At 49.5% G+C, this 22,305-nt stretch overlaps 10 protein-coding genes across 10 annotated transcripts; 3 read left to right on the top strand and 7 right to left on the bottom strand.

Moving 5' to 3' along the window:
* Positions 1-83: 83 nt before the first annotated feature.
* Positions 84-1,415, top strand: ATNIH1004_007167 (alpha/beta hydrolase family protein; the record flags this gene model as incomplete). The annotated part of the gene is made up of 1 exon (XM_033571794.1): positions 84-1,415. One exon carries the CDS (start codon positions 84-86, stop codon positions 1,413-1,415), a length of 1,332 nt encoding a protein of 443 aa, XP_033425109.1.
* Positions 1,416-3,328: 1,913 nt separating this feature from the next.
* ATNIH1004_007166 (uncharacterized protein) lies at positions 3,329-4,245 on the bottom strand (the record flags this gene model as incomplete). The annotated part of the gene is made up of 3 exons (XM_033571793.1): positions 3,329-3,490; positions 3,808-4,002; positions 4,057-4,245. 3 exons carry the CDS (start codon positions 4,243-4,245, stop codon positions 3,329-3,331), a joined length of 546 nt encoding a protein of 181 aa, XP_033425108.1.
* A 942-nt stretch (positions 4,246-5,187) lies between these two features.
* ATNIH1004_007165 (MDR family MFS transporter) lies at positions 5,188-6,834 on the bottom strand (the record flags this gene model as incomplete). The annotated part of the gene is made up of 1 exon (XM_033571792.1): positions 5,188-6,834. The coding sequence occupies one exon, from the start codon at positions 6,832-6,834 to the stop codon at positions 5,188-5,190; it is 1,647 nt and encodes a 548-aa protein (XP_033425107.1).
* A 423-nt stretch (positions 6,835-7,257) lies between these two features.
* ATNIH1004_007164 (uncharacterized protein) lies at positions 7,258-7,747 on the bottom strand (the record flags this gene model as incomplete). The annotated part of the gene is made up of 3 exons (XM_033571791.1): positions 7,258-7,356; positions 7,426-7,489; positions 7,563-7,747. The coding sequence occupies 3 exons, from the start codon at positions 7,745-7,747 to the stop codon at positions 7,258-7,260; spliced, it is 348 nt and encodes a 115-aa protein (XP_033425106.1).
* Positions 7,748-8,054: 307 nt separating this feature from the next.
* Positions 8,055-8,537, bottom strand: ATNIH1004_007163 (uncharacterized protein; the record flags this gene model as incomplete). The annotated part of the gene is made up of 1 exon (XM_033571790.1): positions 8,055-8,537. One exon carries the CDS (start codon positions 8,535-8,537, stop codon positions 8,055-8,057), a length of 483 nt encoding a protein of 160 aa, XP_033425105.1.
* A 246-nt stretch (positions 8,538-8,783) lies between these two features.
* ATNIH1004_007162 (uncharacterized protein) lies at positions 8,784-10,132 on the top strand (the record flags this gene model as incomplete). Its single annotated transcript, XM_033571789.1, has 3 exons — positions 8,784-9,047; positions 9,102-9,242; positions 9,293-10,132. 3 exons carry the CDS (start codon positions 8,784-8,786, stop codon positions 10,130-10,132), a joined length of 1,245 nt encoding a protein of 414 aa, XP_033425104.1.
* Positions 10,133-10,209: 77 nt separating this feature from the next.
* On the bottom strand, positions 10,210-11,402 carry ATNIH1004_007161 (zinc-binding alcohol dehydrogenase family protein; the record flags this gene model as incomplete). Its single annotated transcript, XM_033571788.1, has 2 exons — positions 10,210-10,738; positions 10,804-11,402. The coding sequence occupies 2 exons, from the start codon at positions 11,400-11,402 to the stop codon at positions 10,210-10,212; spliced, it is 1,128 nt and encodes a 375-aa protein (XP_033425103.1).
* A 246-nt stretch (positions 11,403-11,648) lies between these two features.
* ATNIH1004_007160 (Zn(II)2Cys6 transcription factor domain-containing protein) lies at positions 11,649-13,399 on the bottom strand (the record flags this gene model as incomplete). Its single annotated transcript, XM_033571787.1, has 2 exons — positions 11,649-13,069; positions 13,135-13,399. 2 exons carry the CDS (start codon positions 13,397-13,399, stop codon positions 11,649-11,651), a joined length of 1,686 nt encoding a protein of 561 aa, XP_033425102.1.
* A 1,594-nt stretch (positions 13,400-14,993) lies between these two features.
* ATNIH1004_007159 (class I adenylate-forming enzyme family protein) lies at positions 14,994-16,921 on the top strand (the record flags this gene model as incomplete). The annotated part of the gene is made up of 5 exons (XM_033571786.1): positions 14,994-15,315; positions 15,373-16,112; positions 16,163-16,257; positions 16,309-16,430; positions 16,485-16,921. The coding sequence occupies 5 exons, from the start codon at positions 14,994-14,996 to the stop codon at positions 16,919-16,921; spliced, it is 1,716 nt and encodes a 571-aa protein (XP_033425101.1).
* Positions 16,922-18,276: 1,355 nt separating this feature from the next.
* On the bottom strand, positions 18,277-21,377 carry ATNIH1004_007158 (uncharacterized protein; the record flags this gene model as incomplete). The annotated part of the gene is made up of 5 exons (XM_033571785.1): positions 18,277-18,657; positions 19,651-20,060; positions 20,122-20,455; positions 20,509-21,050; positions 21,119-21,377. 5 exons carry the CDS (start codon positions 21,375-21,377, stop codon positions 18,277-18,279), a joined length of 1,926 nt encoding a protein of 641 aa, XP_033425100.1.
* Positions 21,378-22,305: the final 928 nt, after the last annotated feature.

The raw sequence follows: 22,305 nt of genomic DNA, 5'->3' as shown, positions 1-22,305 counted from the left end.
AATTAGAATACAATGGTTGGGATACGATAGTCATATGGATCCTGTCCCGCCTGCTAGAACTGCGCAATCCATCCACCATCACAATGTACAACTTTTTCGACGGCGACTTCTTCCACTTCGAATTCCTCCGGGTATTGGGCACCGCTCCCTTTGAAGGCTGCGACATTGGAGAATGTCTAGAAGCCCTCGAATACATAGAGAACAACAATGCCGAGAGCTGGTTCCACGCCTGGGTGACAGCCGCGCAAAAGGCCGAAGCCGTAGCGGTTGCCGCAGACAAGCGATCTGACCGAGAAGCAGCACGATGGGCCTGGATTCGATCGGGGAACTATTTACGAGCAGCAGAATACATGTTGCACTGTACGCCCAAGGATCAACGATTGTTGAAGACTCTCGAACACAGCGTGCGCAACTTCCAGCGCGGGTTCGACCTGTTGGCCGATCCGGCCGGTCATGGCGGCGAGGTCCTCTCCCTTGAGATACCATATGAGAATGGTCTGAGTCTGCCGGCATATTTATTCATGCCGCTGAGAAAACCCGGGTCGATGACCCCGATCCCCGTCGTGCTCAACAGCGGCGGGTTCGACTCCACCCAGGAGGAGCTGTATTTTTACATCGCGGCCGGGGCTCGTCGACGCGGCTACGCAGTTCTCACCTTCGACGGACCGGGCCAGGGCATCTTCCTGCGACAACAAGACCAGCGAGCTGGGTTCCCGGCGCAGGCTCCCCACGGCACATACATGCGCCACGATTGGGAGGTGGTGATCCGCGCCGTGCTCGATCGTCTCGGTATCTACCGTGATGAGAACCCCCAGCTACATCTGGACCTTGATCGTCTCGCCATCTTCGGCGAGTCCATGGGCGCCTACTTCGCGCTGCGAGGTGCCGCCGACCCTCGCGTGAAGGCTTGTATCGCCATGGACGGCTTCTACGATATGTGGGATATCGCCGACTCGCGCATTCCGCCTGTCTTCTTGAAAGCGTGGGACAGACTAGGGGATAAATTCTTCGACTGGGTTGTTCGGTCGTTGGGGAAGGTGCATTTCCGCACGCGGTTTGAATTCACACATGCGCGTTATGCTCTGGGGTTGCCCACGTTTGCACAGGCGACTCGGGCGTTTCAGCGGTTCTCGCTCCGAGAATGCAATTCTGGAGGGGAGTATCTAGCGCAGGTGCAATGTCCGGTGTTTGTAACCGGGGCGGCGGATTGGGCGTATTTCCCGGCGAACACGAATGCCATGAAGATATATGAGGCGATGGAGCGACTTCATCCAGGACAGGCGAAACTTTGGGTCGCGAAGGGGGTGGGATCCGGAGGCCTGCAGGCGAAGGTGGCGGCGATTTCCGTCGTGCATGACAAGACCTTTGAATGGTTAGATCAGGTGTTGAAGGTGGAAAGGGGGAATGAAGAGTAGGTTGGTTCTTATTTATGGGACTGTCGATGTCGATTGACGTGGAAGTAGGTGTTGGCTGTATGGATACCTAGGTAGTTTCAGTATTTGCACATGATTGAAGGGTTATGTTATATGTTGGCCACCTTTATTTAATATTATCCACTGTATTTAGATATATGCTGTCCACTGATGCCTATTGCAAGTTTAGATGTGCACGGTTCTTCCTCTGCTATATAATTAGGGATACGTGATATCATGGACCACATCACCAGGGGCAAATCCACTGTTCTCTATAAATATACGGCAATCGGATATACTAATAAACATAGACACAAATAATCCACACATGTAAGGTAACGAATCGCGTGTTGCTAAACGTCTCGTTATTTCTAAGACTTTACTAGCATAATACTTATAATTTCAGAATCTGACTGGAATTATCCTCGCGACTGGCAGCGACCCAGAAGTAGTTCTTCCCTGTGGTTGCCGACAAGATGTTAGTGGATCCCTTTGTAATCCTCAGAGAATACGAGAATTATTAATATAATATCTAGGAAGCAACGCTCGAGATGTGGTGTTCTGGGCTACCAAGATGGGGAAGGCATGACGGCTTTGCATCGAGTAGCAGCGCAAAGTAATACAGCCTTAGTTTGCAAATCGATAGAGACGTTTGATCAGAGCAGTTAAGGATATTCATGGCTGGATACCAGTCCATCCTGCCCAGATGTATGGACACATTAACCTCACTGTAGTCCTGTTGCGCAAGGCATACACAATCGACAGTCCAATACACCAGCTGGTATCCCTCCGAGCCGGTGTGTCAAGGAAGTGTATTTGTCTACAATACAGATTAGTAGTGATGGCCGCACGGTTACAACAGGTAAGCCCCAGCATAAAATCTAAGCACTTTCGACACGATTTGATAAATTTTCTCAACAGACGGAATTCCCAGTGCCAAACTCTCCTGAGGAATTCAAGTCCGCACAGATCATACAATGCCGGCTAGGAATTACACCTATTACTTTGAGGGGATGATTGTTAACCCAGGCATTAAAGGTATATCCTGGGGTTACCATGCCGATGATGGGTGTTGAAGGGGACTAGGGAAAGAATTCGGACCTACATATGATACTGGTGATGTTGTGGGAGTGGCGCAGACCTTTCAACGCAATGCGCATTTTCACCTTGAATGGCGAGATAATTGTTATGTTCATATCTATTTCACTCTCCGTTTTTCGCTATAGTGCGCTGTCCTGGTCCCTCCTCTTGACAGGCTGACCACTCAACGGCATTAAGTACGGGCAGATTGTGTTCAGTGCTTAGCTTCGGAGAAAATGGAATGGAGATCGTAGCCAATTTTTGTCATAAGAATTTCCAGTGGACTTGATACCTTCTCCTGGAGACATTAGCTGTCTCCCAAACTAAATGAGCTCTTATTTTACAGCAGATCATGAATGCCAGAATTGCTAAACAATTTAGAACTATAAGCTCTTTCCACGAGTGTTAATTAACTGGAACACTACGGTGTTGGTTACTCGCTTTTTTCGCACCAAATGCCCATTCCATGGCTTTGTGGAGTGCTCAATTTATGCCAGCTTTGGCATTGTTTATTCAAATACTGACTATTGTATGATAATTACGCGAATTGAATTTGTAGCCATTAGTTGACTATATTATTTGACTAGTGTCCTGGCAGTGGGTTTGAGCACTTAATGGGTGTTCTGTGCTGGGGCTGGTTTTGTTGTCGTCTATATTCAGAAAAATAACAATCAATCTTTCTCTAGCTTGTACAACGTAATGAATGCTAAGTAGATATTCACAAAGGCTGTGTAGAAAAGATCCATCCAATTGGTTTGCTTCCTCTGGATTTGCGTTCGCACTCCTTTGTTCCCTTCAGAATCCTACTCGCGACCTTCGCAGATTTTTCTGCCGGCTTAATCTGCGTCTAGGCTTGCTTTCTCGAGAGCTTTGGCAGCTTCTTCGGCCCTGCTTCTTGTTCCGGCAAATTTGACCACCCGTTGGGACGCTTCCTCTGCCGTTTTGTTTGATTGCTGCTTCTGCGGCTTTGGCTGCTTCTTCGCCGGCTTTAATAGCCTCTATGAGTTCGTAGCCCCTGGGATTGCTAGAAGAGCGTCAAGAATGGTTGGATGTCTTATCATATTAACAGCCATCACTAATACAAATCCAAGGGGATTTTTACTCGGATTCTTAATACCATCATCTGCACAAGTTTGCAAGGCCCTCCTTGCAGACGCGGGGACTATATTCTCATAGGCCCATCTTTCTGCTTCGCCGACTGTTTTGAACCACAATCCGACCACTGGGATGTCTTCCAAAGGCGTATTTAGAACCTCCCATCCTTCTCGCATCACTGGGTAGTTCAAAAACTTCGTTATTTCATTCTGTATCTTACCGATCGCAGATTTGAATCCGGTTTCATCCGTCGCCTTGCTACATTTTTTATCGCTCCGTGTACTACCGGCAGTAACACTTCCGATAGCCCTTTACAGGTTTCGCCGTTCCACAAGTCAAACGTCTCGGCGGCATCAACTACTATCTCTCCTGGTGCTTCTATAACGTCTTCTATCTCCTCAAGGAGACCGGTACTCTGTTTAGTTAAGTCAGGACCCATCGAAAAATCAAGACCCAAGTTAATACATACAGTGCTTTTGCAGCCGTTTTCGAGAATACACCGACATATATTAGCGCGAGCATCACACATAAACCCCTGAACACACCCTAAACTAGTACAGCTAAAAGTCGAACGGCGAGACAATCGGCCTCCTGCAGCTACTCGAGCAGCCGTCGTGGTGCCGATGATTAGCGCACTGATAGCCCAGTAGAGACGCATATTTTCGCCTTGTATTGGACAGTTCACTCGATGTTGAAAAACTTAGGCTCTGTAGAACTGTTAACAGGATTCAACCAAAGGACATGATGTAGAATTCAGAGACTGCGTCCATCAAGGATTGATTTATAGTGCAAATCAGTTGAAAAACGATTGATTGCTAGTTTTCTTGAAAGGATCTTTGGGGGTTTATAACTAACTTATATTCCATCAGCAGCCTAATATACGCACCTTGGATTGGTAAGTGTGCAGATACTGTTTCAGCATTTTACGCCGATATTTGCAGGACCCTACACAGTCTCCAAGGCCGCTCCTACTGCTCTCGGTGGGACTTTGCGACTGGAGATGGCTCCATTCGTGATCCGTGTCGTGTCCGTTATAACTGGGAGTGTTATTCAAATTTAACGTCCCACTCATCCGGATTTAGACTGCCGAACATATCTTTTTATATTTCGTTGGAGCGAAACATCAAAGACCATGCTCAGGGGAATGACAGCATCCCACAAATGGATACTCAGGGATATGCAGATAGGCTAGTAGCGGATGCACTACAAGGCGCAAACAGAAAATTTGGCGAAGATTGCTTCAAGGATACATGGCTTTGGTCAATTCCTCGGCAGTTTTCTGGTTGAGGACACTAGTTGCTTGATTTTTGGATCGGCCGCTTTTATTTTATAAGCGATGGTCTCTTCTCTTCAATACTTTCCTATAATATATCGACCTCCCTGTTCACCGATGATATTCCATGTTTTATAGGCAGCCGCGGTTCAACGGCTGCATAGCAAAACATAAAGGCAAGAAGCCTGTAAAGGACTCTACGGCAGGGTGGTACCTGTTGGCTAGGTTAGGAAGCAGGACGGTAGTATATTGTTTCGCTATAGGAATTGCACGTAAAAGGTGGGGGTCATGTACTAATAAAACTAAAGACAACACACCACTTATTATTCAAACCTTAGTATTAAGCGCCTCCTCCTTCTTCTCCTCAAACCCATATTCAGTATTCAACTCATTCCGCAGGGTCAGACTCCTCACAAAGAAACACAGCGGCACTCCCACCGCCGCAAAAGCAATTCCCACTTGCCACACGAGCTTCAAACTGTCCACGTAGACGCTAACCACCTGCGCCTTGACCACCGGGGTTTGATTCAGCGACTGCATAAACGACTTAGTAGCCAGCTGATACGCACCCCCATCGACCAACATCGTCTGCAATTGCGGATCATCAATTCGACCCACCAGGTCGGTGAATCGCGTATTGAAAATCGCAGATGGGATAGATACGCCCCAGATGGACCCGAAGCTGCGCAGGAAGCCCCATGTAGCGGTGGCGGTGGCCACGTCGGACTCGGGTAGACTGGCGAGAATAGCTGGGAGAGTCGCGATGAGAGCGATGCCCGAGCCGATGGCCAGGATGACTTGGTAGACGACCCAACGCACGGTGTTGGTCTTGTCATCCAGCATGGTGAATAGGCCCATGCCGATGGTCATCAGCGCGAATCCAACAATAAGCAGTGGTTTATATTTCCCCGTGACTGTGATGAGGACGCCGCCGATGATGGCAAAGGGAACCATGGGGATGACGCTGGCGAAGAGATCGATCCCAGATTTTTCAGGCGTGGCTTCCAGAATGGACTGGAAGTAGACGGGTAGGAACATGCTGACCCAGTACAGGATGATCCCGTGCAGGAAGCTCAGGATGTAGGTGAGTGCTGCCGTGCGGTTCGTGAATAGCCGTAGTGGCATCGTGGGTTCCAGACACCACCTGCTAGCCTGAAAGTACATGAAGGCGACAAGTCCTACGAATCCGAGCAGCAGAGGTACCAGGGTCCGCCAGGATTTCCAGGGGTGCAGGGTGCCGGCCCATGTCAGCGACAGGAGGATGGCGATGACCGAGGCGATCAGGATCGTGTTGCCCACGAAGTCGACACGCTTCAACTTGGACCAAACGGTGGCTTCGCGGTCGTAGCGGACGTGCAGGAAAAGAATCATGAGCAACAGCGTCACGCCGCACAGTGGCAGATTGATGTAGAATACCCAGCGCCACGAGGTATGGTCGACGATGGCTCCGCCTACGACGGGTCCGATCATGGTTCCCACAGAGAAGGCAGTAAAGATGATCCCCATAATCTGCTGGCGCTCTCGCAGTGGGACCAGGTCGGCAACGATAATCTCGATCATCACGTTCATGCCACCACCGCCCAGACCTTGCACGACACGAGCTGCAATCAGCATCGAGGTGCTGTTGGCTCCGCCACAGAGGCCGCTCCCCAGGGCAAACAGAGCCACCGAGATGATCATGGGCCACCGTCGACCGAAGATATTGGCAACCTGGCCGTACAAAGGCTGAACGGCGGTTTGACTCACGAAGTAGCCGTTGACGGCCCAGACATACAGCAGTTGCGAGTCGAGCACGTGGGAGATAGTGGGAAGGACGGTCGACAGGATGGTCGTATCGAGTGCGCTTAAAAGCCCGCCAATCATCATACCAGGGAATATTGCCCAGAAGCGCCAGCCATAGCCTCTCTTTGCGGCTTTCTCATTGTCGGATTGAGAGTCGTTGTGCTGAGAGACATCGTTGTGTTCGGTTGACATGGCGGATTACTATATCGTCGTCAACCTGGGGAATTGACTAGGGTATGTCCGCTTTCAAGAAAACAATACAGTATAAAATAGGGTATCCAGACTGATATCAGATAGATCAGGATGGATATGGATGTTGAGGCCGATGAGACCGTTCGGCTTCGGTGGGTTTTTCCGAATTGGAACACCGAAACCCTAGGTACCTGCTACAGTCCTGCTCCGTACAGTACATCCAACAAAGAACTGCAATCGAAATACGCTATCGTGACCAACCACCGAGCAGTCCAGGATACAGGTCAGTTTTTGACATATTTGTATTTGTTTAACACGTAGAATAAAATGGTCACGTTGACGCATAGGAACCAGTAGTAGATCATCAATTGCCTGCCGACCATCCATATATCAATGCAAGACTCCATATTCATCACATGAGGATCATTCCTCCAACAGTGAAGTCAAATGCTTCTCTAAGCTCTCCGGCTTCGTAGTCGGTGACCGCTGACTTCTGACCTGTCCGTTCCGGTACATGACAAACTAACTCGTCAGCATAAGATCTCCTACGGATCTACAACGCGTGCTAGATCGAATCAAGGAGGTAACTACCTTGGTAAAGATCCACTTAATTTTTCGCAAACACCACGACACGGCCTTCTGTTTCTTGAGCCACCTATAGAGCGGTACCGGTCAATCGCCATCTATCGTCCCGAGCACGGGAAAGGTAACATCATAGTTCAGCTGACAGTTGAATCTGGCCGGCCGACCATGGCTCTTGTCGTGAAAACTGGCTATATGGAATGCCCAGGATCATAAAGCCGTCGCGGCAGGTTTCGCGGAGACGGCGGTAGAGGTCCTCTAGGTCTTGGTATTGTGGACTCAAGCTGCATTTTGAGGCGGTGTTCACGATCAGAACGACCTTGTTTCGCATCGAGGAGGGGGGATATTTCTCTCCTTTGTCTGAAATTTTATTATATTTGGGGGTCGGTAACGGATGCTATGAAAGAGGCATCCGGTCTAAGACGGTGGAATCGTAGAACAGAGAGGTTGAGCCTGCCATTGTCTATCGCCAAAGATAGTTTACCCAGCCTTGACGTATATGTCTATATCGTATTTGCATGAGCTCTGATATATATATCGCTTCTATTGAAGTATTACATGATGCCAACTTCAGCCTATTCCATTCCACCGAATCTCGTCAGCCGCGCTCAAGAATATCTATATCAAATAGACACCAACTAGCGTGCACTATCCCAGACCAGGAATCCCGCCAGAAAGCACCCCCAGGCGGGTGCATCGGCCAAAGCGCCCCGAATTAAATTCAACCGACACCATCGACGCACAATCTCCGTGCTCCCCGTGCCATGCTGGACTTTGATCGAGTTCAATAACGAAATTGCATGGGGCCCCCAGAGCATATGACCAATGCTGAAAACCAGCCCCAAGAGGTACAGCACGAACGCGGCGATGCTGGTGTGCAGCAGATCTGCGACGGGCAGATTTGCGATCGCGGTACACCAGGCCAATGGATAGATGATGAAAATGAGGGCCATCCCCCAGGTATACCACTCAGTTATGTATGATGGAAGTGAGAGATCAGCGACATCTTTGACCGAGGAGCTGAGGTAGGGCTTGAAGTACAGGTCCGAGGCCACGGCGAAGGTGAGACAGGACGAAGTGGTCAGAAGAGGGAGAATGCGCAAGAAGACCAGGGCCGCCATTTCCAGTTCCAAAATTTTTGTCCATGCGTTGTTGGTGTCTCCATTCATTGTACATACCGTATAATATACTATCGGTGCGGATGGTTTATTGGGCCGCGATGCATATACGGCGGGTTTTGCCCGAAATGGAAACATAGAATCCTGGATATACTCTTTATGCTCCGAATCGCCATACTTTCTTCTTCTCATTTCTATTCGGGCGGTAGTGAATTATCCTTACTGTTATCGCCGAATCTCCTGCTAGACATGACCCGCCCGTATGACCTGATTGTATATGGCGCCACGGGTGACCTGGGCAGACTAGTTACTCAGTACCTGTGGGCGCAGCAGCATTCAGCGCTCCGATGGGCAATTGCCGGGCGCAATGGCGTCAAGTTACGAACATTGGCCGGCTCCTTCCAGGACGCTGATCCAAAATGCACGGCTCCTGAGGTGGTCGTGGCCGCACTCAATCAGGAAGAGCTCGAGCACATGGCGTCACTGACAAGGGTCGTGCTCAACACGGTTGGGGTAAGTGGACAATCAGCGAAACGCGCAAGATAATAAGAGATGCTGACAAAATAGCCATTCTGTATACATGGCACGCCCGTCGTCGCGGCCTGCATCCGGCACTCGACCGCATATATTGATTCAAGTGGTGAACATGTCTGGTCACATTACCTAGCGACTGAATATCACGATCAAGCTGTAGCAAGAAACGCGATCGTATGCCCCGTTCTCTGGAATTGCAAGGTGGCATAAATAATAAGGACTAGATCATCCCCCATTGTGCGATTGAATCAAGCCCGCCCGATCTACTAGCACAGATGCTCGTGCAAAAGCTTCAACGTCCCGCCGGACCTGTCGTGTTTACCATTGATCACGACTCCGCCGGCTCCAGTAGCGGGACCATAAACTCCGTCGTCACCAGTCTAGCGGCCTACTCAATGCGACAGATAATGACCGCAAGCGCCGCGCAGGCATTCTGCGTCGCAGGTGCAGGACCACATCGGCCCTATACAGCACCGCTGGTTCCAGTGCGTCGGGATCCCTTTCTGGGTAATCTGGAGTTCAATCTCTCTGCCACTACTGACGAAGCAGTCGTCATGCGCAGCTGGTCACTTCATCAACGATATGGAAAGCGCACGGAACAGTACGGAGAGCGATTTAGCTTCCGGTCCTATGCAACGGCACGGAACTGGCTACAGGGATGGTTTTCATTTTTCAAGATAGGACTAGCCACAATTCTCGCGATCTTGCTGCCGCCGCTACGGTGGCACCTGATGTCGCTCGCTCTGGGTCTAGGGACAGGTCCACATGGTTCTCCCACGGGGCGGCACTTCGTGGAGTGGAGGGCGACGATTGCAGATGGTGCGGGCAAACCCGCTATGATGGGTGTTCTCCGCATGAATACGGACGCGTATAGTGCCTGCAGTGTGCTTGTCAGCGAGGCGGCACTGACGGTTCTGCACCAGCTAGACCGGGAGAAGAGCGATTCGCTGGCACAGAGACTCGGGGGAGGTATCCTCACCCCTGCGGCGCTGGGACCCGAGTTTCTGGAGCGCCTGCAGGCTGCGGGGATGGAGAGGACGGTGATCAGTCTAGAGAAAGATTGAATCTCATTATATTCCCGAAGAATAGAATTGTCACGAATGAACATCGCATCCTTATACGGAGTAGATACTTGCGTAGACTAAGAAATGCAATAAACCAGCTTCTCCCCTCTAACCCGCCCACACCTCAACTCCTCAATCCCCTTGAGAATCCCGTCCCAACCGCCCTCTTGAATACAGGCAGGATGAGGCTTCAACAACCCCCTCTCCACCAACCGCTCCGCAAGAACGTACCACCTTGACGCCCACGTATAATCCCCAGGGACAGCATCCCGTCCAAATGGCCCTTTCAAATCCACCGGCTTCCCAAAGACCGTCAACGCCATCACCCAATCCGTCTGGACATCCCGTCGAGCGCTATGCACGCGGAGCGCAGGCGGCTCCAGCGCCATATACCGACCCCCGCGAGCGCCCAGCGCGGCATAGCAGATTTTCATGCTGTCCGTGGACGTGATACAATCCAAGACGAGTGCGAGTTTGCCCTTCGTGTAGGCGCGGATGGCCACTCCACAGGACGCAGAGTGGTAATCAAAAGTCTTGATCGCACCGTAGGACTGCACAAGGGAGTTGTTCTTCGGTGAACATGTGGCTATTGGTGTGTACCCTGCCCTGTATCATTATTCTGTTAGCATGCATCAGAGAGCAGAAGTCTTTCTGCGTATGTATGAACATACAATCGAGCCAACTGAATAGCCATCGTCCCCGTCGCCGTACTCCCTCCATAAACAAGTAAATACGACAAATCCCTCCCTTTCCCTACCCGCCCATTTGCACTATCAATTCCCCCATCCTCGCCGGAAAGAACCCCCTCCGAAACAAAAATGCCTAGATTCCGTAACGCCATACCGGCCGTCACCACTCCGGCCCCCAAACACGCAGCTTCAGCCATCCCCAGCTGTGTCTCGGCGACACGCATCACCAATCCCTCGTCTACACTCACATACTCGGCGAATGCCCCCGCCCATTCTCCCGGTCCCACGTGCGGATCCAATCCGTACAGGAACCCACAAACCGCATCCCCAGTCGTCCACCTGTGCACGCTGCATCCGGTGGCCACGACCCGTCCGGAGAAGTCATTGCCGCCGACAGAGCCGATCGCAGGTGAGAAGTCTATCATTTTCCAGTTACAAGGGTTCAGAGCCACGTGAGTGACGCGGATGAGAATGTACGAGGGTGGCAGGGGGTTGTGTGGAGGGAGAGGATGGGACGGTGTCAGGGTGTATTCGCCTTCTTTGAGCGCGATGAGCGCTTTCTGACTTGGTGGGAGTGTCATAGTGTCGTTGTGGGTGAACTTGCTGTTGATTCTTTGGTGGTCTGGTTTCTGGTTTGATACTTTCTATGCAGCTCCGCTTTCGTATATATATTCTTGGCTGCAGAAGTAGCCAGTATCGGTAAGTCTGTTCGGAGTTCGGAGTCGGTGGGTTATTCCTTTTATATCGGACATAAGCATTGCCGAAATAGATCTATGTAAATAACTCCTAAACACAACAGCCATGCCATAACACGGGGTATACAGGTATTAACGATAGATACTGCGCTCCAACTCCTTCTTCACTCTCTTCACCTTCCTCCGTAACACCGCGATCTTTCCACTCCGGCCCCCCATCCGCCCCTGGTTACCTTGAACGACAATATCGATCATCTCGGGACTCACCAAACCCCTCCGGGGCGATGTGGTTTCTGGATCCCCATCCGCGGACTCCCATTGCCGGGTCCCCCCATGTCGTGAGGACTGATATTCTGTATAAGACGACCCCCCCGTCGTCCGCTCTCCACGCCATGAATCCCTCCGACCGACGTACTGCTCCCATTCGTCGACGCCCAGCGATCGTTCGATCTCCGCCAGCAGGAACGATATCACCTGAGTGACTATCAGCATCTGCAGGGCGCTGTAGTTGGCGGGTTGAAAGGCGCCCCATTGCAACGGGGGGATCACCGGATGCATCTGTGGGCGATACTCAGGACCCCCCGATGCAGAGAGCATGGAGAGCGCGTGGACAAAGTGCGACAGTTGTGTAATGAGAACGGTGTAGAGGTCAATGGTCCGCGCATAAATAGTGCAGATAAGAAGGCCGGTAGGAAGATCGGCCCGGCCCCCTCGGCAGGGCCGATGAGGTGCCGTGCTGGGAGGCGGGGGCATCCCTGACTGCATGTCGTTCTCTAATGATCGACTGCTAGACGTGTCGCTATCCGAGGGCAAACCTTGAGATTGATATGCTCGTGGGGGTGCCTGAGTGCTCAAGAAGTAGGGGGCGGATGAAGACCAGGATGGAGCGGACGTTGAGGTGAAGTATGCGTTTGCCCGCTTGAGCAGCTCGATGAAACGCTGGGAGCCATTAAATACCTCGACAAGCGGATAGCTTCGGGTGAGATCCACGCCCGAATACCCGCGATCGCACGCGGTCAGTTTCGCAATAACGGCCGACGGGGATTCGAACATGTCTCCCCAGGGCTCCGCTTGAAGAGAGTTGTGTACGCTCAGCAGCGACAAATTGAGGTCAGATAGATCCTGCGTGATGTCTTGAACGGAGTCAGACTGGGGTACTGCGGCAGACGACCTTGCTGGAGGTGGAACGTTCCTATTGCTACGGTTATGCTCCGGGCAGGGACTTACGGGGCCCGTGGCCGCCGCACTGACAAAGCCCGCGAATTGTGTTGTCGGAAGAACGCTATCCGGTGGGGTCCATAGGACCGGTGAAAAAGGGCTGTCCCTTTGGTTCGATCGGGGACTGGGTATACTGAAAATGTCGGACAGGTTCCATTCCTGGAAGAAGGAAGGCATTGACGGTGTCTCGGAGGTCTCAACCGAATCGTTGGACGGAATAGGCTGGCGGAGATTATGACTGGGGGCTCTTTGACCCTGAGTGGCATCGGTGTTCGCACTCGTCGTCATGACCGTGGGTATGGACTTGTCTCCCGGTGCGGTGGTTTCGAGGGTTTCTATTGAATTTGTTAATCCAGATAATCGTTATACATCGTGCAGCCCTTGAACACTACCAACGAACCGGCTAAAGTACGCTTCCGGCGCATCTCGCCGCCAGTGCTGCGGCCAGTGCCCCCCTCGGTGACAGCTCGCACAGGGCGACCACTCCGTAACGGCGGACTCCATACACAGGTCCGATTCAGGCGATGACACCGTACGCAGGTGTTGCTATCGTCTGTTTTTGTGCATCGCAGCTTCTGGGAGTGACATTGATCGCAGGCGACGCGGCGTACAGACTGGTTCACAATGACACCAATACGAGGCGGCGACGGGAGTGGGGTTGACATGTTGAGGTCCCATCCACAGGGTATCGTATGTGGCCGAGAGAAGTTGGTATAAACGAACGTGGTCCAGGGTCTGAACAGGCTATAGTGTAGTTTATATTTGCATGTGAGCCAACTAGAATTATATTTACTGTTTAGTTAGTTTTGGCATTCAATATTCGGGCTGCAACACGTTAACAGAATTTTGAATTGAGTTGAATAGATTTGGCAATGTTGAGAGCACACGTCAGAATAGCACTATGCGGAGTCATAATAGCCAGCTTCTAAAAGTATATTTACGCGGAAGTTGTATTTTACAAGGACATACGGAGTAGGGCCTCTTTGCATTGCAGATCTTTCAGCTCATGGGAATAGTGGCAGGCTGCTTAAAATATGGAATGGCTCAGCTCTCCTCTCCATCCAGCTGTCTACGCTAAATGAGCTACAACAATCAACCAGGGTGAAATGAGCAGATACCATTGATCCGACCCCTGGATAGTGACTTGCAAATTTATAAAATACAAACCTGAGGTAGTATTTCTGGTATGCTTTTTCCGGCTGTAACCTGCACTCTTCCTAGTGGGTACGCATATCAGGTTCTTCCTGCCTGACGAGATCAGCCAATCTAATGCCGCTAGGATATGCAGGTCACAGGAACTATGTCGTCGACGAACAGGGCATCTATCATTGCTAACTTCAGTTGACTGACCGCAGTGGATAACTTTTGTCGACCAAAGTGGGCCAATATTACCCATTATTCAGCATCTGCTCGGTCCGACTTTATTCCTTTGTTTAACCTTTTATCAATTCTCCCAGATAGATTCAGATAGTTAAAGACCTTAGAGACCTTATCTTTTCAGTACAGATCCATATTATGATTGTATGATCGGTGATACTAGCTCATACGTGTATTCAGCTGACCGACACATTTAAGACCATGACGAATTGGAGACAGAAGCCTTACCGTAAAGCTGGCTGAACCATAGATTTCTAGGGTCCGCGACATGCATTGGCACGCCCTGGTTGCAAAACAGACTTGGTGTCGGTCAACTGAATACGCGTATGAGCCAGTATCATTATGGATAAGGATCCGTCTATATTGAAAAGTAAGATCTCTAACTATAAAATGGTTAAAAACAAAGAAACAAAGTCGGACCGAGAAGACGCTGAATAATCAGTAATATATAGGCGCGTTTTGGTCGACACAGCGCAAATGGAAGAGCGGAGACACTGATTTAGCGCCAGACTTAGCCTCAAATAAGATGTGGCCAACACCTTTCAGCTAAGCCCAGCTCTGTGAATTGTTTGTGTTATTATGTGAGCGTGCTTGATAGCATGGATATTGTATGTAGGGGAAGCTTAGCAGATGTGTTTACAAATACTGAGGAGGGTATAGCCTCTGCTGATAGTTCAGCTGACAGGGGTATATTTGTGTTTCTCTTGTGGCTAAAAAGTCGCCAGCATAGGTATATATTTTGTATGCCATACAATGGATGTTCATTGGAAGAATCTGCTAAGACAAGCGTCTGTCGACACCTAACTTCTCTCTCCTTCTTGGGAACTATACCTTTATATATTGGTCCTTTGTTTCTACACCTAGACCACAGTTGACTACAAAATGTCTTTGCAAAGCGACATTGAATCCACACAACAGAAGTTTCCAAACGACCCCATATTCACCCAACTTCGCCGACTCGCCGCAGAGCGACCTGGTCTCTTATTCCACGACGAATACGGCATTGATGCGGGTTATAGTCACTTGATCCGCGATGTCAAACATATGCGTCAGGTCCTGCGAGCACAGCTCCCGAGTTCTTTATTCAATGAGAAAGGCTGTCTTACGCATGCCACGTCTATCGCGTTCCTCTCGTTCAGTGGATACTACTACATTGTAAGCTTCCTTGCTGTTGCGGCTCTAGGAGGAGTGTACGTACCACTAGGTATGCCCAGTCTACGAAATGCGGATAGCCCACAGACACTAATGCAAACTAACCCAGCGAGAATCCTTACACCGGACGAAGCGCTATACATTTTGAAAAAGACAAAGGCAGCCCATATCCTAGTTGAGGGAAGTACTTTCAACATGGCCGCAGCAATTAAGGATCACGTCCAGAGCCAGGGCCAGAAGGTAAACCTAATCACAATAACAAGAGCAGACTCGGTGTCAAGCCCATATTCTCCCGAAGTACAGATCAACGATGGATTAAACTTCTCCTCCACCGCGGAATGTCTGGTGCTGTTTTCGTCTGGGACAACCGGGCCGCCAAAAGGAGCCGTTCTCCCCCGCCAGATGTTCTATTTCAATCCAGACGAGATAGACCCAGGGACACTATATCTAGCATCCAGTCCCATACATTGGGTGGGAGGTACAGGTCTCATAGACAGTGTTCTATGCGGAGAGAGTCTGCATATCATAAAGTCTGGGTCCGAGCCAGCGAAGTTCTGGGAGATTCTAAGGGAGGGTAAAATCACGGACATGAGCTTGTCTCCGACAGTTTTAAGGGAGTTAATGGTATACTATATCGAAAATATCAGCAGACTCTCGTCAGAAGATCGTGACAAATATATTAACGGGGCTCGAAGACTAAAGACAGTATACACTAGTGGTTCCATGCTTCATTCTTCTATTCGACAGTTCTTTGCCGATCTAACCGATATGCCTATCAGAAATGCATACGGGCTGACCGAGATGGGAGGAGGGGTGATGATTACTCCGGCTGGCTCAGCCTTTGTGGAAGTTCGTATCGATTCTAATTTCTCGTTGCTTGCTTGCTGATTGCTATGCAGGGATATATGGGTAGACCTTTTCCGGGGATAACAGTGAAGCTCTCCGATGGCGACCATGGAGAAATCCTCGCCAAAAGCCCTGCCATGTTCATCCGGTAGGGAAAGCAATCTTTGCGCTTGAAACTATTCCACTTACACCGCCATAGGTATATCGACGACGAAGCAGCTACACGCGCTGCGTTCGACGATGAGGGGTTTTACAAAACAGGAGATCATGCCCACCGCATTGGTGATGATTATTATTTCGACGGCAGGGCCTCGTGTGATTGTACGTCCCTTCCCCTAAACACGTCCTCGATCCAGACTAACGACATACATCAAGGGATCAAATTCCATGCGTACAAGATATCTACTCTGGAACTGGAGCAGAGTCTGATGGATCTTCCCTATATATCAGAAGCCCATGTACTCCCGGTCCTGGATCGTGAGGCTGGCGGAATGGTAGCTGCGCTGGTTCGACTTCAGGCGCAGGATATGGGTAAAGAAACACATGAAGTCACCCTGCGGACTATACGGGAGGAACTCGCTGCCGCTGGCATGGTTTCCTTCAAATTGCCTACACTATTGCGTGTGCTTCAGGATGGGGAACAGGTCCCCGTAACTGCTTCAGGTAAAGTCATAAAAAAGGTATGCCTTCAAAACTACTTTAACATATCTGGATACCTCCCAGATGGGTATTCCGTGGACGGTGTGGAGTATTGGGGAAACAAGCTTGATTTGGATACTTCGTCACGTTTGTTCGACTGGGGAGGCATGTGAAATTACACTGGCATGGGGTAGTCATTTTAGCATAGAGCCCAAGTGGCCATTAAATGACGCTAATTTGAAAATCCTCTCTTTGATTTCTCCTTGTATAATTTGGAATTTTCAGCCTGTATTTTGACTTGTTTGTCCTTCTTGAACCTCCCTTCCTCCATCTCTTCTTTTATTGAAACAGATTTTGAATACACAAAATTAGATTAAATATCCAATGCAACACAACATACATCTCAACAGTAATAGCTATAAACAAGTTCCAGAGTGCATCCTTCGACATTTAGGACAGCGGGTCGTCCCTCCGTGGCGGCAGTCTTCACAGTTGTGGGTGCAGATGCAGGCTTTGGTTTGCGTCCTAGTCTTCCCCGAGGCTTGGGAGGCGGAGTCTCAGGAGCTGGAGAACGTTCAAACCTAGGTTTACGCAATTTGGACTTCGGTGGTTTGTTATACACATAATGGCTAGTATTGTAGGATGGAGTCTGGGTATTGCGGGTGTGAGGACGAAACGGAGGATCAGGAAAAGATCTCCGCAGAGCACACTCGTGAGAACTGCTGGGGATTGTACGGTTGGCAGGAAGAGGGATTACTACCTGAACGGGATCCTCGTGAGGGTATCGGCTGACAGGATTGGGGGTCACTACTTGAACAGGATCATTGTAATGCTGTCATTTGGTCGACTGAGGTGCCTTCGCTAGTGGGACGTCATCGTCACTAATATTATTATCGTTGTTAAGTTGGGCAGCGGGATGCGACGACGCGGTTTTCCTGGCCCTTCGTAACGACGAGAGAGATGCATTCCTATTATCGCTTGAGTTGTCCTTCACGCCTTGGTCTTGGTGGATGGCATCGAGGTTTCTTCCCCCCATGCAGTCACCCAGAAGTTCCATCAGGCGTAGAGCTTGATTAAGCTGTGGAAGTAAGCGAACACAAAATATCCAGGCAACATGATCAGATCCTTTGGCTCATGGAGAAAAATACGGTATCAATTTAACCGTCTTGGAGCAAAATATCCAACACGCAAAGTAGCCCAGATTCTCTGTGGTCCCTAGCTGACTACAGGATAGAATGTAGACCAACAAACCATCGTAGAACGGCGCAAAATTAACAAACGACGTCAGATACACAGCTAGATACACCATGGCTGATGACTCCAGATCGTCCCATCCGTAACGAGACTGGTAGAGTTACTTCGCCACGTGGTGCGCACCCATCTCAAACACTGGGACAGAAACTTGGGATACGTACCGAGAGTTGTTTCAGCCAGGGACTTTTTGCAGTATTGGATTTTGATATTGCATCCATGTCTGACAACCCAAACATCCCGAAGAAATCCCGTTCATTTGAATCCCGAAAGGAAATCAGGACGTTGGAGGATCGAGGAATGGGCCGACGTCCACCCGATACAACAAAGACATCTCCGTCAATGGCGTTCGTGGCTCGAATTTCGAAATTATGGCGCCCAGATACAATGCCCCTAGCATGTTCCAGAACGATCGGATATTGAAGCGTTTGTCTGTGCGACGGACTCGTTTGTTGGTCCCCACTACGCCGACCTTGGGATTCTCGAAGGGGGAGGATGCTGCGGAGGAAGTGGTCGGCCAGAAGACATGGTCGACAAGTAGCACGTTGATTCGGGTCTTTACGAATGTAATCCCGCGAGCGATCTGGATACGCTTGTTGCTGTCTGTGTTGTTGTCACTCGGATTTGTGTTCGGGGGAAATGCCGCTGGAAGGAACCTCTATCTGTTGGTGAGTTTTGTTAGCGACTCTCCTGCCGCCACGACGATGATTTCGCCGGGCTCGTGTTCAGACAGTATGTCAGCATTCTTCGAAGTCCTCGTTTTCCGGGTTGACAGTGAGAAAAATGGCACTACAGTCTGAGTAGGTCAGATTGTCGGGAAGCTTTGCTGGAGTATAGAATACCCAGAACGAGATGATGTGGATAATGAGACGGGGGTAGCTAAAGATGAATTAAGCCAATAAAGACCACTGTTAGATGGTCAGAGAAAAGGTAGGAAAGAAGGTCTACAAGTTCAGGAGAAAGAAGATCAAAGATATAATCGTAGGAGAATTGCACAACGTAATCCAAGAAGATACCAAGAAAAAGGTTTTTCAGGCTGGACCACAGGGAAGAATGAAGGTTTGAAATATAGCAAATACCTCTAGTCAGTGCTTGGTACCGTACACTAGCTATTTGGACAATAACTGGCGTGATTGCATAATGCATATTCCCAGCGTTCGAACCAGATAGACAACAATATGGGAGACACTCGGTGATGTGAGGGCAAATGGTATAAGAGTTGCAATCAGTAGGCGAGACATTGTGGCTGTTTTATTTATCTTAAGAAATGTCTTGCAATATTCAGCTGGTAGGCCTGCAGTAAGGAAATTAGGCCGAAATTCTATCATCTCGAAATCATCCGGGTCATGCCCCATATTGGAACTCATCACATTGCAGCTGGTTTCTGTGAGAAAAAATTACCAAGATGCCATTTGACAATGGATATGAAGTGATCGAATAATTCATTAATTAGGAGATAAACATGGACCAGAATCTGATACTCTTTAATTCCTAGATTCTTTATCTGGTAGGGTATCTGAATCTGGGATTTCTGGGTATCTGAAAATTCTGGTTCTTCAACAACTGTCAAGATTAGAGAATCTTAAATCACAGCATATCGCAGTAAAATCCCACAGTACTATCCACATAATCGGTTCTATTCCACACGCACCCTCACCCCCCTGGTCCCAGGCTTCGCATGCGGCAAAAACATATCCCGATAACAATCCACCGCATCCCGATCCGTATCGAACAACTCAAATTCAAAACTCCGATATACATTCGCCATGGAAATATACATCTCCGCATACGCCAGATTGATTCCCAGACATGAACGTGTCCCCCGTCCAAAGGATACCAGATACCGCGTGAGTTTTTTCCCATCCGGGGCGATGGGATCGTTCAGCCACCGCTCGGGCTTGAATGTATATGAATCAGGAAAAATGCTTTCATCGTGGGAAATAGAGTAGTTGTCCATGCTGATTACCGTCCCCCTGGGGATTATGTAGGACTTATATCTGAGGGTGATTGTGTCAGATATGCGAGAGGCGCGTTGAGCTACGCCGTAGGACATGCGGATACCTATATTCATTAAGGTTAGTAATGTTGACTTGTTGATCGTTGACCTAGTACAGACACTCACATTCTTGGATACAGGCAGTCAGATAGGGAAGTCTCTCCAGCTCACTCAATGGAGGAATATTGTGCGGATCTGGAATTGCGGCTTCCAGTTCCTGACGCAATCGTCGGTAGATACTCGGCGTGTTGACGATGTGAAAACTAGCTACACTCAACGCGTACTTGGTGGTCTCAAAACCAGCTCCGATCACCGTGATAGCTTCGTGTTGTAGACGAGTCAGAGTGACTTCTTCGCAGGGCAGGTCGGATTCTAGCAATGCGTTGAATACTGTTTTCTGGTCAGGTGTCTTGGAGTCGGCTTGGTTGTCAAGGATGTCTGATATCTGCTTGGCCATTTCCTATTGTCTGTTAATAATTTCCTACAAGAGTGGAGTATAGTTGGTAAGTATACCCTGTTGTAGTGGTTCACCGATCGCAATCCCGGCTGCAAGGCCTCGGCTATGCTCTCCGGTAGGGCATTGAAAACCGTCGCAATCCAGGGAAACTGAGTGACCAAATGCACGTCATTCAGCAGATCAAACAGAGCCTGAATAAATGGCGACTCAAAATCAGGAGCCTCAAGAAATCCGTACCCTCGATCGAAACAGTACCGAACTACAATATCCGACGCAATACACCCCCACATCCAATCGAGCCGCAGCACCTTTCCAGTTCCCTGATACTCTCGACGAAGGCGATTACAAAGCTTCGTGAGCTGGTCTTGCATCATCGGTGCAGCGGTCGCAATGGTACGTTTGGAGAAAAAGGGGTTCAGTGCGGCGCGTCGATGGCGATGGATCTCATGCTTCGGGGTCGGGAATGTACCGGTTGAGTTGTTGAATCGGTGCTCTAGATGTTTTGGCTTATCCCAGGGCAACGATTGCGAAAACATTTCCTCGAAGAAGGACGAGTCTTGGATGTGAATCTCGAAGGGACTGATACGGACAATTGGACCTATCATGAAATCAGCGACGAGTACCCAGCACTGTAGAGGTAGAGGAACGAGGAAATTTACCACCCACCGTACTTCTCGTGAAGCTTGCGATAGTGGAACAAGAACTGTCCCCCAGGCTTTTTAAAGAATTCATAGTAAGTCTCGTACCATTGTGTGAAAGCCGCCAGCTTGGGGCCTGGAAACCTAGCCAACGGATGCAAAGTGATACGATATGTCCCCAAAACGAACCCATATACAATCACGACCACAACACAAGTCACAAACAACTGGAGAAATGATCCCGTACAGGGCTCAAGAAAAACAACCAGATGCTGGGTGAATCCCATGATGGTGGATTGCGTCGTGTAGAACAGAAATCCTGAGATTCTGCTCCCCACATAATAACATCGACCCAAGCCACCGGGTTGAGTTATTCTCCTTGGCAATCGAACAGCATCAGAGCGTCCTCGGCCCCTCTCCTTTTGTGGGGTCCGGGCTGATGAAGAATGTATGTGAGAGGATTTCTCATGGATCTTTTCTGTACCTAGTTCAGGACTTGTTCGCCGATGGTAAGATTTGTCAAGGGAGTGCACAAATCAGACGTGCAGAACGGCTGCAGAATGCTATCCCCGACTTGCCGAGGCCTTGATACTATCCACTTTCTGCAATATTTTATGCAGATCATGCCGGTCAATTTTTTCTAGGGATGGCTAAAGTCTGTAGTGCGTATACTGCTGCAGAACCGTCTGCAGACAGGACACCAGTGACACCACACCTGTAGGCCACACCAGCCACTATTGATGCTTCCATCTGTGGATGGATATCCAGAGATGGGTTTCTGCAATATCGGTTGCCTTGGAAATTTGCCTGGCCCAGTCTGCTATCCTGGTCGATTTGCCACTGTCCTCTAGTTTTGTCTTTCGCGGATCCTTTCCGTTGGCGTCAGCCTGGATTAATCTCGTTGGTGAAGTGGAGTCATGCTTCCAGCTGCGAAAGCTTGGGGCAATGCATGAAAGTACGTGCGTCATTGTGGCAGCAGTATCGTACTTTGTACCAATGCATAGGATGGGTTACCAAGCTATGTCTTATACACTCTTGCTTGGATATGCATAATAATGGTGGTGTATAGAATCTATATTGTGCAGGATAGATCGTCCATAGGCAGAGATATGAGGTACTTAGATTAGAATACATTTATAGTCTGTACCCTAGTGTTATATCCATTGATAACCCTCTAAAATCTCCTCACTTTATGCACAGTATATATAGAACTAA

The sequence above is a fragment of the Aspergillus tanneri genome (genome assembly GCF_003426965.1).
Source record: "Aspergillus tanneri strain NIH1004 chromosome Unknown AapTan_7_pilon_pilon_pilon, whole genome shotgun sequence".
Taxonomy (NCBI): Eukaryota; Fungi; Ascomycota; class Eurotiomycetes; order Eurotiales; family Aspergillaceae; genus Aspergillus; species Aspergillus tanneri.
Note: the sequence above shows the minus strand (reverse complement) of the source record. Positions and strands in the feature narration are given on the sequence as shown.